This window comes from Sebastes fasciatus, chromosome 17, assembly GCF_043250625.1.
Source record: "Sebastes fasciatus isolate fSebFas1 chromosome 17, fSebFas1.pri, whole genome shotgun sequence".
In the NCBI taxonomy this organism is placed as follows: Eukaryota; Metazoa; Chordata; class Actinopteri; order Perciformes; family Sebastidae; genus Sebastes; species Sebastes fasciatus.
Window position 1 is genome coordinate 10,126,992 of NC_133811.1, and position 16,042 is coordinate 10,143,033.

Here is a 16,042-nt window from a genome sequence, read left to right on the forward strand (position 1 = left end):
ATCTAGTAAATGTACAGTGGACGTTTGTGCAGAAATAAATGCTGCAGCTCCTCCAGACCAACAGAGGTTTCCCGTGTCTTGTGAAGTGACGGAGCTCCGCAGAGAGAAACGTTATCGTCTCCGACCAAAACTCCGGTGTCTGCCCTGTTCCCTCCGGCCGCGGTCGGGAGGCTGAAGCAGGAAAAGCCAACACTAGGATCATCAGTGATTCATGGAGAGACCTTCGTCTGGTCAGCTAACATTACTGCCAAGCAGGTGAAATATAGAGTGATATTGTGGTTTTAGCTGACGTGTGTCGCCTCACTGTTTTGAGCGATACTTGTTCATGTCTATTTCGAGCGAGCCTGACACCAACTTTCGTTGACTTAACGGCCACAGGTGTCGCTGTTAACAAGCATTTCTGATTCTGACAAATAGTCCCTTTAATAAAATAGTGAAATAGCATAAAAAGTAAAAAAACAAAAGAAAAAAAAACATGATATAAAGGTTAAAGTTAAATCCATACTATTCAGGGGACTTGATCAAGAGATCAGAATACCAAAGTTCATTTAAAACTTGTGATACTATACTATTATATAGATTAGTTCTCATCACTGCAGTAGACGTGGCTCCTGCTGCATCAAAACTGCCCAAAATACATTGGTATTACACAACAGCTGCTGCTTTATCGAAATCACATGAGATTGTATGATGTGATGTTGCAGCTTAATACACTTGAGACGGAATACATATCTGCTGAGGGAGCAAAACATGTGGTTAAATGTCTGAACAAGACTGAGCTAAACAAACGTGGTTGAGCCAGCATGGATCACTTCACCATGTAACGTCATAAGTATGTAGGCTTATTCTACACAGCAGTGACGTTAACATAACAAACTGCGGTGCGTTAAGTAAAATGAAATCACGGAACCTTATTATTATTACACTCACCGTTCAGAAAGTGAAGATTAAACACTTAAAATTGAGGAAAAACGTCTCGACTCGATGTGGGCAGCCATGTTTTTCCTAAGCCTCGCCTCCAAAGACGACTACGTCATGACTTCTTCTTCTCTGGTGTTTATTGGTGTTGGCAAACCAGCTTATAGGTGCATTACGGCCACCTACTGGATTGGAGTGGTGAGCAGTAGATTGGTAGGGGGGGGGGAAATTATAATAACAAATATATATATATTTTTTTTAATCATAATTATTATTAATAATAATGATAATAATAATAATAATAATAATAATAATAATAATAACTAGACTATCTCCATTATTCCTGTTGCCCTTTAAGTAATTAATTAGAAGATTGTGTACTTTCTTAGATGTCTTTCCTAGCAGATTCCCCATTGTAATATTTCCATCATTTACTCCTGATAGCAATTCCCTTCTTTCTTCGTCATATTGTTGAACATGCTTGACAGTTTCCGGTTTATTTATTTATTTATTTTTTTTATTTTTATTATTATTATTTCAGAATGACAGTATCCATAGTAACAGCAGAAAACATTAAAAACATTTACATACAAAAGAAGCATAGCAAAAAAATAAACAAAGAGCTGTGCCAAATATCAAAGGACAACAGAATTGAAACAAAACCAACATAAAATAATAAAAAAAAACACCATAAAAACATAATAATAATAATAAGAAGAAAAAATGACCACTTTAAAGATATTGCATACATTCATTGTTTTTCATTGCTTTTTTGTTTTGTGTGGAAGAAATTGTGGACAGATATAGATCCATTTCTTTCATAAATACAAAGAAATTAGGCTTTTTTTGGTGGTAAATTTACACTTGTGAATGTGGAACTTTGCGAGAATTAAAATTAAATTAATAAGAAAAAATACATAACTGTCTTTGTCACTGTAATCATAGCAACCAAATATAACATTTCTCCACTAATATTTTTATTGGGTTTTCTTATTTTCACAAACACAATAAGAATAAAAAATAAATAAATTAAAAAAAACACTGGTACAGCTCAGATCAAAAAATGTATATAGGAGGTCATAGGAAATAGTCCATAGTGCAGGGAAGTCACTGAATTCATGTTCAAGAGAACTCCAAAGAGAGTTCAGGTCCAATATAATTCAGATAGGTCTGCCAAGTATTGTGGAACTGATCTACTTTGGCATGTAGAATATTTGTGAGATATTCCAAAGGGACCATCTCAAATAATACTTTTCGCCAGCCTTGGACAGAGGGTTTCTTATCACAAATATCATATTTCTATAGTACAGTGCAAAATCTGAGTAAATGTTAACAAGTATAAAATTTTTAACATCTTTCCACAATTCACATGTAAATTTACAGGACCAGAATAAATGAGAGCAAGTTTCAGGATGTGATTCACAGGAGGAACAATTTACATGTCACTCTTGCTTGAAATCAATCCATAATCATTCTTGGAAAGTTTTTTATACAGAAAAAGAGATTCCTGAAATCAAGACCAAATTTCTATGTTTTTCATAAGGAGCTGTGTCTTTACTTTTCATCTCTGAAACATATGAAGAAAAATAATGCTATGAAGCTTTCAATGTTAGTTGAGGACCTTAACCTTACAGAGAACCCCTAACACTATTAGCACTAGTCCCACATTCCCTTACTTTTGTTTTTGTTTTTGTTTTGTTTGTTTGTTTTTGGATTTCTTTTTCTCTCTTCATCCACACTCTTATGCACTGTACGCCTATTTCCAGGCTTGTCTGTTCCCTTGTAGTGGTGGACTGTTCTGTACGATGCCACATTGTAATGTAAATTTCTCAATAAAAAAAAAAGAACATGCTTGACAGTTTCCGTTTTATAACAGTGCGTGCATAACGACGTCATGACGTCACGCGTCCCGCAAAGGCGACGCAGCGTGTCGTGAAAAGGGGAGGGGCCTTTCAGCGGACTCTGTTTTTATTTATTTCTTTGTTTCATGTGTGCCAATAAAACAACAACAATGGTGGATAATTGAAGAAGTGTGGATTATTAGGATGAGCGGATGACATTTCCAGTCGCAGTTACCAGACCGATATCACCAGTGAATCACCAGGGAGGAGGATGAAGCGGCGCAATGCGGACTGCAGCAAACTCCGACGGCCGTTGAAACGGAACCGAATCACCGAGGGTATATATAGCAGGTACGGAGACAGAAGAGACGAGACGGGCTGGAGGGACGGGGTTGTGTAACAATGGCTGCCTCTCTCTCTCTCTGCATATGGCAAGACACGGCTAAGAGGCTGTGCTACTAACACATTCAGGCACGCTGTGGTTGGAGCTATGCAACGAGCTACATTAACATGTCAAAACGACAGGCCTGACGGTACTTGTGTGGTATTATTTGTCTCTAGCTTGGGAGTTAAATTCAAATTCTGGCTGAATTAAAACGGAGAGGTGCCCGTGAGACTCTGTGGGTCTTTAAGTATGAATTGTAACACATTCAGCTCATTGGAGAATGTGTTAAATTAAAGAAAGACAGCGTGAACTTGGAGAATAATCATGCTGGAGCTGTTGGATATGACAGCAGTAATGTGAGGGGCGCTCGTTTTGAGGTCCGAGGTGACTCCGACTGGCGGGGCTCTCACCTGGGCTTTGTTCTGGTGGCACAGGAAACAATAACCACCACAGGAATCAGGTCTAACTGGAGCATGTAAAGTTGTAATATTATCTAAGGTGATGTACTATTAAAATAGCATGCCTTTTCTTTTCCTATAGACTGATTGATAGCAAGCCAGGAAAAGAAACCAGCTGTGCTTTCATCAACATACATGTCCAGACATGGCACATACATACTCTCTCTATCCATCTCTCTCTACCTCCCTCCCTCTCTCACGTGTTTAGATGTCTCTCTCAGCCATTATCATCTATTTCACTGTATTTGCTAACAGAAACACATTATTAGCCTTGAAGACAATGGAGTATGGTCTATGTGGTAATCACATACAGGTGCTCTCTGGATCCTTCAGGTGTATTGGGCTCATTCAGTCATTGAATGGGTGGAAAAAAGTACAAAATGCAAGTCTCCCTAAAAAATAATCCAAGGCACACTGTAGTGTTTGAACAAAATTAAAATGCCTTTATTTTACATGGTAATAATTGTTTAAAATGACCAACGCCTTGCGACCAACATAGGTCTTCATCAATGCTCACAGTGACCCTGACGAAGACCTATGTTGGTCGCAAGGCGTTGGTCATTTCAAACACCCATGCAATGAGCCCTTCACAAGACACTATTAGCCTTGTTGGGAATATCTAGATTTGTATCAATGCTCACTGTTGCACTGTTGAATTGACATTTATCTGCCTTCAAATCTAGTAGGAACTTCAGATTAACACTTGTGTCTTCCTTTTTAACACATTTTTCTCCATCTTTCCCCGCAGTACGTTCCTGTACCTGAAGTTCCTGGTGGTGTGGGTGTTAGTTCTGCTGGCCGACTTTGTGCTTGAGTTCAGGTTTGAGTACCTGTGGCCCTTCTGGCTTTTCATTCGAAGTGTCTACGACTCCTTCAGATATCAGGGACTGGTAAGAGCTGCTTTATATGACCCACCCCCCACCCCTTTCCACCAGACATTAAAGGTGTTATTGATATCATTTTTATGTAGACAAATATGTTTAAAAAAAATAATACATCTACAGAGCTTTTAGAAAGGTGCCGAATGTCTTTTCTTAGAAAAAAATATATATTATGATTGTGAATTAATCATTTAAAAAAAAAAAAAGAATCCAAAATGAATGTTTTGTTTATCTCTGTGGAAGATATCTGACGTTTAGTTCCCACTTCTAACAAGGCTTATGAGCCAATAGTATAATGACGTTGGTATCACGTGGTATCTCTGGGTCGTCAGCAATCTAGTTGCCAGTTAGTGTGTAAAAAAACGGATAAATGGCTGAGATTGATGTTGGCAACGACTTGTTGTGAAGTAAAAAATATCAATAGCACCTTTTAAATGTACCTTTTTTCCCTCCATCTGGTCCTGTTAGATGCGAGATGTGTTTGACTGTCCCATCACAGAAAAACACAGATTTTTAGATCATATGACATGTTTTATCAAATCTCAAGTTGCCATACATTTTTTTATGGTGTTTTTTTCCCTGAAAAAATTATGAATTATGATTGTGAATTAATAATTTTAAAAATGCTGGCAGGTCGAAAATGAACATTTTGTTTATCTCTGTGGAGGATGTCTGACGTTTGGTTCCCACTTCTAACAAGGCTTGTGAGCCAATAATAGTTGGTATCATATCAAGTGATATGTCTGGGTCGTCAGTGTGTGAAAAAAAAAAGATAAATGGCTGAGACTGATGGTAAATGCCTGGCAACGACTTGTTGTGAAGTAAATACAATGGAACTGGGTGGGAGAATGCAACATCCAGGGGCTGAATGTTATCAATATCACCGTTTAACTTGCATGTTATTACCTAAGCAGGAGGTGGTCTGGAGCACATTTGGATAGATGAACAACAAAGATGAAATGCTGTGCATCTCCAATCCACATTATACAGTTGAAATAATGTACTGTATGTACATGGTAGTTGTGGATGGGGAACCAGCAAGACAAGCTTTTTTTAGTGTCTTTTACATTACATGGGTAAAGTACATGTTTCCACACAGAAACTATTTATGCACAGTCGTTATGACATATTCAATTGTCTGTCTCTTTCTCCTACACCTAGGCGTTCTCTGTTTTCTTCGTATGTGTGGCGTTTACATCAGACATCATCTGCCTCCTCTTCATCCCCGTCCAATGGCTGTTTTTCGCTGCCAGCACCTACGTATGGGTCCAGTATGTCTGGCACACAGGTTAGTCCAAGTTTTCTGTGGACTCTTTTATATCTCTGCCAGCCAAGCGGACACTTTCACCTTAAAGACAGAAAGAAAGAAATTCAAAGCTGCCAAGTTTCTTCAGTGCTAGACTCAAGAGGGCTGATTTTTCTCTATTTTTTTTCCCTCGTCTCTTACTTTCATACAGAAAGAGGAGTCTGTCTACCCACTGTATCGCTGTGGATCCTGTTTGTGTACATCGAAGCTGCCATACGGTTCAAAGATCTGAAGAACTTTCATGTTGACCTGTGTCGACCCTTTGCTGCTCACTGGTAAACGTCATAGTAGAGTCTTTTGTCAATGTCCTATGATTTTGTTTTGTACTACCCGTGATAAATAGTTAAGAAAATCAATCCATATTTATTGCCTAAAAGGATACCCTCATATTAAAAGTTGACTTTCTCTTCCCCTCCCAGTATCGGCTATCCAGTGGTTACTCTGGGCTTCGGCTTTAAGAGCTACGTTAGCTACAAGATGCGACTGAGGAAACAGAAGGAGGTGCAGAAGGAGAACGAATTCTACATGCAGCTTCTACTGCAGGCTTTACCACCAGAGCAACAGATGCTGCAGAGGCAGGAGAGGGAGGCAGAGGAGGGTGAGACACAAAAGTTGTTGCAGCAGAGAGTAGAAATGGTCCGTCGAAATTGTGCTATCAGTAGTACACTCATGGACAGGGAACAAGGATGACAGAGGTTTGCTGTCTACTATCACAAACAAACATAGAACCATACCAGAGGTCTGTACTACAAAGCGAGTTCAACGTACCCAGGGTATCTTCTCGTTATTTGGCTTAATTAACCCTAAAGACTGCGATCCCGCTAAGCGGTCCTACAACGGTGGTTATCAACTCGGTAAATCAACCCAGGTCTTTCTCAATCTGGCTATGAGCACGTTCACATAAAGGGCCGGTGTTTGCAGCATATTACCAATCACAAACGTGACAAGTCTACGGTCAGCAGAGCGGCACATTTTTACAAATGAAGGGTAAACTGTAATATTAGAAAAAATACGAAGAAGTTAAACACATAATCCAGACTAAAAGCAACAGAGTTGAAGCTGCTGAATACAAGAAGAATAGCTGGCATTAAAGTAAATCTAGGGCACGAGTAGATCTGACTATAATTACATGTGTGTGTATTCCGTTAAATGAATGTGTTGTTTAGATGTATTCTTATAGAATAAAATAGAAGATGCTTTATTCATCACCTTGGGGAAATTATGGGGTGTATGACAATTTTAAGCCTACTTCCTGCTTTGGAATTATGTTTTTATATTTATTTTTTATTTGCTCCCAGGTCCGTTTCACACCGTTGCAGCTGATAGAAGAAGGCTAAAACATTGTCACACACGCTAAAAGAATAAATCTAATCAAGAATTAGAGAAGAATAAGAAGTGAACCACCGTCGTAGGACTGAAACTCCAGTGTTAAACCTGAAGTTACCTCGCTAACCCCAAACCCTGCTTCGTAGTACAGGCCTGTACACTCGCTTTTCAGGAGGTCTCGGCCCGGATATTTTAGTTTAGTTTAGTTAATTCTGTCCAGTATGTTTTTCTTATGTGTCTTCTAACGCTGCCTTCATTTGCTCTCCTCCAGCTGCTTTAGCTAAAGGGATCTCCGAGGTGGAACCCGCCGTTATATCCCAGAACGGAGCGCCGCCAGGAAAGAAAAGCACCACAGTCCCGTTACCAGAACTGGAGTACCGGGAAAAAGGGAAGGACAGTACTGCGAAAGAGCGCGAGGGCAAAAAGCAGAACACAATTGGAATCAATAACAACAGTATTATACACGCACTGGACTCCAAACTACAGGAGACAGAGTATATAGAGAACTACGTCGGGGCAAAGAGACTGAATAACGACCTGGCGGGAGAGAACACACACGCCGACGCCAACACACACTCTGCTTCTAAAGAGGAAATGGGGGGGACGGGGAAGAACTACAAAAATGCCAGCGGAGGCGGGGGTAACATTTCCAACTCGTCTCCACGGAATCACAGTTCTTCAAACGGCAGCGTGCCGCCGGGTTCCTCCACCAGTAAGAATGAGAAGAAGCAGAAGGGGGCGGGGAAGGGGCAGAAGGATCCGGTGGAGAACTGTATCCCCAACAACCAGCTGGGAAAGCCGGACGCTTTAGTACGGTAAGACACACACTGTTGCACTGTTTCAAATCCCCGTTCTTCTTCTGACTGACTGTACGTGTTGCTGCTGGTGCGTGGAGTTATAAATGTCATCCGACTTCATTGTTATTGTGTCTGTACTCGTGTTCTGGTTCACTTTTTATTGAAGGATACAAGCCAATACAACTCTTGTTTACTCTTGCGGTCATCACCTCACAATACAATAATGAATTGTTTCTATCCTGGACTAGTTACAGGAGACGTGTTTGCCTTTCAATGATCTTGTTTCCTTTTTCCAAAAGGCTGGAGCAGGATGTGAAGCGTCTGAAGGCAGACCTTCAGGCCAACAGGCAGTTGGAGTCGGAGCTGCGGAGTCAGCTTTCCTCTCTGAGCAGCCAAGACCGCAGCCTACGCTCTGAACTGGGCCAGCTCCGCCAGGACAACGAGCTGCTGCAGAACAAGTGGGTACACGAGCAGCATACTCACGTCAACTCTGACAGCAATCTCACCTGAGTTGTGATGCAATAAAATATCATTTCTAGACCGTATGTTGAGGTAGGTAGCCGGTAAGTTAAGGACAGTGCGGTGGTCTCGGTCACGCAACTCTGCCAAAAAACCTTACAAGTGAAGATCCCTACAAATACATTGGACTAGAACAGGTGGAGCATTTTATTTGACACGTTTTCCTGTATTTTCATCCCCTCTACATTTTTCCTTGATAAGCTACTAGCTTGAATTGGCTATTGCTCATGGCCAATTGTTCAGAAAGAAGTCATTGTTATTCACAGTTGTCTGTTTTTCATCCTTGAAAGGCAGTAGTACTATTGTGCAGTAAATTAGTGAACATTGGAGCCCTGTGCGAGCTATTTATTATTTTTTCATCCTTCACAAACGCAACTACTTCTTTCACCATTTGTATGTAAAAGCACCAGTACAACACTATGAATGCCCTTGAAGAAAGACCGTAGAGGCGTACAGCGCATATATGATCAAACCACCTTATGAATCAGTTGTCACCAGTTGAGCTCCCCTCACTTGTGACTGCCGGCACCATTTTCAGCTCAGCTGATGAGTCACAGTACGTTACTTCCTTCTGAAAAGCTTTGTTACTGACCACAAAAGCCACAAAGACAATCATGATGTGTCAATTCCGCCTGAGCTATTAGCCTTACTGAACTGAAGACACTTATAAAAACAACAACACATCACACAAAGTACCGTTTGAAGCATAGTGGGTTTGAAAGGCTATTAGGTCTATGACCTTTATCTCTATCAGCCTCGGTACACAAACATTGCTTTCTCTGTTAGTGTCATGGTAATGGTGTGTTATCAGTGAGCAAAGTTGAAGGTTAAACCATTTAAACCTTAGGCGTATTTACTAGGTCTAAGCCCCCTATTAGTCAATTTGTCCACGTTTATCTCAAACGACTTTATAAACGTTACTATTTGTGGACTTTATTTAGCATATTCTGTGTGTTCTCTTCGTCCCAGATGTCAATCAAACATCATCAGACTTCTGCAGAAGTCCAGGTCCGTCCTCTCCCACTCATGTTAACCTGTAGTTACCTGCGTCCAATTTCAACATATGCCCGCACAGGCAGCCTGCGTTTTGGTTCGCTTGGAAATGGTTGTTTTAGTCCACACCAGAGTACGATTTCTGCGTTCACAACTGCCCAAACGAACCGCACCAGAGTTCGATTAAAACGGCCTAAATGTTGGTTTGTGAAAGCGCCCTAAGATTTCTTTAGTCGATTAGTCATTGTTTTATGCTTTTTCATGCTGAATGACTTATTTCTAAGAAACCTGTGAGCACATCTCTAGTAAACACAAGATTTAAAGTGGTGCTTTAGTGTGATTATTTGTGGAGAAACTCAGTTCAAAGTGTGTTCATCTTGTGATCCAGCCAGGTTGACTGTGTTCCTTCCTCCCTCCATACTTCAGGCTCCACAGTGCCGTCCAGGCCAAGCAGAAGGACAAGCAGACCATCTCCCAGCTGGAGAAGAGGCTGAAGGCTGAGCAGGAGGCTCGAGCCCTCGCTGAGAAACAGCTGGCTGAGGAGAGGAAGAGGAAGAAGATGGAGGAGGCCACCGCCGCCAGAGCCGTAGCATTAGCTGCTGCCACCAGGTACTCATTATTACTCTGTCGTCAAAATGAACTTTTACTAATTAAACAGATCAAATCAGTTAATATCAAAACAAGAAATGAAAGATCGGTTGACTCGTGGACATATTTTTCCTTTTCCACTATTAAAAGTGTGTTTTTCTCTTCTGGCCAACAGAGTGGAGTCGACTGACTCTCTGCGTGGTCGCATCAGAGAGCTGGAGACGGAGTGTAAGAAGCTCAGCATGGACATGAAACTTAAGGAGGAGCAGATTAGAGATCTGGAGGGGAAGTGTCAGGTGAGGAGGAATAACACGACTCTGTTATCTCATTCTTATAAGATAGTGATTTGGGTTAACGAATGTGTGCTTTCTAGGTCATTAGAGAGATTGTAAAATACTTAACAAGTTGCTGCTGTGCTTGAATTTCTAACAGCAAAATGTGATCACTTTACTAAAAATGACATGCCATTTCAGCTCAAGTAATTGATGTAATTAAATAAATAGACCCCCTGTGATTTCTGTTTGCATCAAGCATTTAGCACAGCTCAAATAAGTCACTTACAATCATTTCTGATTAGTGTAAAACATACTCAAGGAGTTCATGTCATTTCTAATGCAATTTCTCTTTCCTCTCCTGTCACATCCAGGAGCTACGGAAGTATAAAGAGAACGAGAAGGACACCGAGGTGTTGATGTCGGCGCTGTCAGCCATGCAGGAGAAGACCCAGCACCTGGAGAACAGCCTGAGTGCTGAGACCAGGATCAAACTGGACCTCTTCTCCGCACTGGGGGATGCCAAGAGGCAGCTGGAGATAGCACAAGGTAGGGATGAAGTCATTCACTCTTAAATGTCATTGTTTGGTAATATGAATTGACTGCTACACTGCTTCACCACTAGTCACAGCAGGGAAAGCACAGGTGTCGCTTACAATACAATACAATACAATACAATAAAATAAATCTTTATTGTCCACCAGGGTGGAAATTTGTCTTCGGCTCACCAAACACAAGAGATGTCCCGGCCCATACACCATACTCTACAGACTTAAGAAAAAATCTTTGTTTGGTACATATTCCCGCAAAAATCGCACCATAATCATTTTAATAAAAATGAGAATAATCATGTAAAAATTATCATTCGCTCTAATATCGCCAATCATACTGCAATTGCAATATCATTCTAAATAATCACATTAGATATTATTATTTTTTTTTAAATCATGCAGCCCTAAAGGTATCCTCCTAGAACAGTCACTTTCAGGACAAATGTCCCCCCTGTCTCTTCTCTCAACGCTGTGACTTTGTTTCCTGCGTCTCCTCCAGGCCAGATCCACCAGAGGGAGCAGGAGATCGCCGAGCTGAAGCAGAAGATAGCAGAGGTGATGGCGGTGATGCCCAGCCTGTCCTACTCATCAGACGGCAACAACCTCAGCCCCGTCGCCCCGCACTACTCCTCCAAGTTCATGGACAATAGTCCCTCCTCCCTGGACCCCAACGCCTCAGTCTACCAGCCCCTCAAGAAGTGACTCTGATATCCACACGTTTGTCAGACAGGACTTTGTCTCTTTTATTTTGGTGAAGCGTTCAGTTCCAGTTTGGGTTATTTTTTGAGTTTACCAGCCCCCCCCCTGACAGTTTTTGCACTCTAATGTAACACATACAGACAACACAGTGCACACAACCCCTCCATACATATGTGTATTTGGCTCCTTTTTGTTTTGGTTCTATTATGAGAACTATTATTTTGAGAGGGTTGTGTACAATATGACTTTTTTTGTTGAGTTTTGGGATTTAGCCATTAGACAGCGTTTGAAGGGGGAGAAAGGAACACACAATCTGTTGGCCAAATGTCTACTGAAGAGCCGTCATGCATCGCTTCATGTCAGTCTTCTTTTGCTGTCAGTATAACCCCCCCCCCCCCCCTCCTCCTCCCAGCCATAGTTTCTCCTATAGTGAACTGACACACAGATGTTTAATTTAAAAAAAACAATTGGCTTTTCATGATGTTTTCAGTTCACTTTGAGTCTGAAACTCGCCTGTAAAGTAAAGCCCAGTGAGAGATACATGAATGTAAAACTATTCATGTTTTTGCTATATCACCATTAACTTAAATCAGTGATTGTTTGTTTTTGTAAAGTTTCAGTTCAGTTACGACAATGTACATTTCTTCTAAAATAGTGATAAACGTTTGCTGTGTTCTTCAGATATTCCAATACAATTTATCCTCTCCAATGCTGGAGTAGTGAAGTCTCCAGGATTATCAGTTAGTTTGATGAAGCAGATGTTGTTCTGTGCTAAAACAAAAAAAACAAAAAAACATGCTACTGCTAGATTGGACCTGGCACTGCCAAAATGTTCACTTGTTTGCTGCAGACACCTTTTTCTTCTCCCTCTGGACCAAATTAGAACCCGTTAGGCCATATTGTTCTCTGGATTTAATGATGTCGAGGTAACCGGTGGTTACCATTATTTGCAGATTTTACAGTGCCTTGCAGTTTCTCTTTTTTAAGATGTAGAAACCACATATGTTGCAATCCTGGGATCTAAAAAAGCATCAAGCTTTAAAGTTTCTCTCTCTAGCTCTGATTTGCATTCAAGATTTCTCACATTCTGATCCATTCAATTCAGTATTCAAAGGCTAAAAGAATTACAAACTTAAAGGGAAAACATAACACTGGACATGGTACATGTCATAGTGACAGTCTTGGTACGCCAAACTCCAACCAAACTGATTGTCTATTATCATGCCCTACAGTTGGCATTTAGTTGTTTACAACAATGTACATTAACTTACTGAGGAATGTTTTTCTTTGTTTATTTCATTTCAGTTCTTAAGTGCCAAGTGTTGATGTTTGGTTTCCATCCATACTTTGATCGATGTAGCTAGCATAATGTTTGCAGAAGAGTGCTGTTATTTTTTTTTGTCATTTGAACATATTGGGATGGTGTTTGTGTTTACAAGGTTCTGGGCTGATCGTAGTGAGGCAGCAGGTTGGACTGATTGTGTTACTCACACATTTATTTATTTGTTACAGACTTTTATTGAGTGGCACCTCCTTGATATTTCCCATCATATTCAGTTAATTTCCTATATTTTCTACCAGGAAGGATTCTGTGAATGTGTTGTGTTGGGAAAAAGGTTAATACCCCCCGCCCCCCCCCCCCTGAACCATTTGACCATGTCGTGCTGTCATGTCATGCCTACCTGGGTAAAAAAAAAAAAAAAAAGTATTATTTGTGGATCGCTCTGGTGTTGTGAATTCAGTTCTCAAGTTGCTTTTATAAGTTTGTGTAGAAGGAAGAGAAGGGTTTAAAAAAAAAGTGCTTTGTTTTATCTTTTCATTGTTCCACCATGTTTGTTTTCTTTACTCAAAGTGATGGTGGCTGTGTCACACTTTTCACTTGGGCCATCACTATTAAAGAAAGTCTTGCTGGTGGCAACGCAAGCTGTTCAGTCTGCGTACGCGTCATGATCTGTGTGTCTAGTTTTCCTTTTTATTAAGAGGCCAAACATTTTACACAAGTTTTGGCAAGAAACATTTGGGATGTCAAAACACAGAAACTTAATGTCAAAGGACAAATTAAAATGACTGTGAGAGTACAAATTGACATTTATTTGCAAAATTTTCTATCTTAATTGCTACATTTTCTCAGAAGTTGTATGTATTTCCATGTAGCCAACAACTTATACATGTTTTAAGCATTTAGTTTATCCTGTTGTCACCTCCCAGACCTGAAAGACAACTAGGCAAATATTGTTTACATCATCTATTGAAAACCTTGTTGCCCTACCAATGTTTCAAATCAGAAAAACAATGTGGTTGCCCTGTGCTTTGATGATGCCTTCAGGTGCTCCCTGTAAATACCAATTTCTTAGTAGGAAATACACAGAAGAGTTGCATTCAGTTGATTCAGGGTAGACAAAACAACCAAATAAGTATTTTTAATAGAAATCCTGAGGCCACAGAGCTTCTTCGTCATACTGGTGTTATGTATGTATGCGTGCCTGTGTTGTAATGGGCTGACGTAAATGTTAAGTAAATATTTTCAGCTGTTATCTGCTGAGTTTCCAAGAAGATAATGCAATACAAGCCCTATGCACAAAACGGTATGGCATCTGAAAATTGAAGAGGGAATACAAACAAACACCAATACAAATTAAAATCAGAATTAATGAAATTCAAATGTAAGAAAAACAACTACGCTGCATTCATGTGTAATGAAATAACAGCGTTCTGAAATAATTGTCAACAAAGTAGGTTACAACAGCAGAAATGTTTGCTCATAAAAAAAAACATTAATAGAAGCGTTAAAAAGTTTGTAAATAATGATAGCATCAGCCCTGCAATGAGATGATAATACACAGTGGTGGATTACGGGTTACGGATAAAGGCTACTCTTTGTATGGGCCCCCCACCCTTACTCATCATGCTTTAACGTTACCAGAAAAAAGTAATTTAGTGCCATGTGTAAAAGCGTGCTAGGAATATTACATGGCCCTCACATACACACTCGGGGGAGCACTGGCATATACGCACACACACATTGACACAACCTTTAATCTAAACCTTGAAATATCTCGGCAATTTAGGGATTTTCTTTAGTACATCTTGGTCATGTTCTTTCAGCCGTTGTGCTTTTCGTTTTTGTGCTCCGTAATCATATTTTCATTTTATCGCTATTCTGTCCAGTAGGGATGTATAATTTTCCAAATTGACCTTATGAACCTGGTCACATCATGGGGCCAGGTTCATAAGGTCAGCTGATTGGGTAGATGAGGGACACTCCTACCCAATCAGCTGCTTAATTTTTTTAATGTTTCTTATGAGCCAAAAGAGGTCAAGTTTTTTGTAGTTTTTTTCTCCGAAGTACATTTAAATAGTTAGAAAATAATCTGGCCAGTCTGGGGCCCTTGTATACATGGGGCTGCAGCCTAGGCCAGCCTGTAGATTAATCCACCCCAGATAATGCAAGAACACAAAACACAGTGAATTACCTGACAGCTTTACGTTTTTTTTCAGATTACAGTCTTTCATCCCCATCCTGTTGAGTGAAAACCATCTCCAGATGCGTTGAATGTTTTTCATAAACTGCAGGATTCTTAAGCTTAATAAACTATTTAAACAGCAAAAAAAAAAGAAACGTTTATGAAGCTGTGTTCATAAACAATAGGAAGATACCAAGCTGGTATAATTGAAGTCTTTTTAATTTCAGTTTTCTATATTTTTAGACTTACTGCACTTCCTATAGAGATAGAATCATCTAACTCTGTATCCACTTTTAAAAAACTTTCTAAAAAACATTTTTTTTTAGGATAGCCTTCCTATAAGTAGAAGGGTATAACTATATGTATGTATACATCCATTTCTGGATGCATGTGTACATTTATACACATTTATGTATATATATATACTGTATATTTGTTTTATCAACTTGTCCTACCATTTTACCACTTCTGTTATTATTGATATGTTCTGGTATGTTCTGTTTTAGCAGTTACCATATTTGTTTTACTCTATCTGCTTTTATTGTCTGATGTTCTGTTTTAGCAGTTACCATATCTTTTACTTTATTTATCTGCTTTTATTGTCTTGTGAAGCACTTTGCAAGAACACAAAACACAGTGAATTATCTGACAGCTTTCAGATTACAGTCTTTCATCCCCATCCTGTTGAGTGAAAGCCATCTCCAGATGTGTTGATGTTGAATGTTTTTCATAAACTGCAGGATAATAAACTATTTAAACAGCAAAAAAGAAAAGAAACATCTATGAAGCTGTGTTCATAAACAATAGGAAGATACCAAGCTGGTATATTTGAAGTTTTTTAAATTTCAGTTTTCTATATTTTTAGACTTACTACATTCTGTAATAGAAAATCCCACGAATAGGACATAACATAATGAAAATTAATTTGTCCTGGTATTTCCTAGTATGTTGTTCCTCATACCACCTGAACTGTAACGGTCCTCTAATATCCCATGTAACCTAAATGCAGCATTGCTCCTCCGGTGGGCTCGCTTAAATAGCGGT

At 39.7% G+C, this 16,042-nt stretch overlaps 1 protein-coding gene across 1 annotated transcript; it reads left to right on the forward strand.

Moving 5' to 3' along the window:
* Positions 1-2,836: 2,836 nt before the first annotated feature.
* maco1a (macoilin 1a) lies at positions 2,837-13,465 on the forward strand. Its single transcript, XM_074612313.1, has 11 exons — positions 2,837-3,110; positions 4,351-4,492; positions 5,645-5,771; positions 5,941-6,064; positions 6,209-6,387; positions 7,387-7,930; positions 8,212-8,370; positions 9,851-10,033; positions 10,188-10,308; positions 10,659-10,833; positions 11,335-13,465. The coding sequence occupies exons 1-11, from the start codon at positions 3,031-3,033 to the stop codon at positions 11,535-11,537; spliced, it is 2,037 nt and encodes a 678-aa protein (XP_074468414.1). The 5' UTR covers positions 2,837-3,030; the 3' UTR covers positions 11,538-13,465.
* Positions 13,466-16,042: the final 2,577 nt, after the last annotated feature.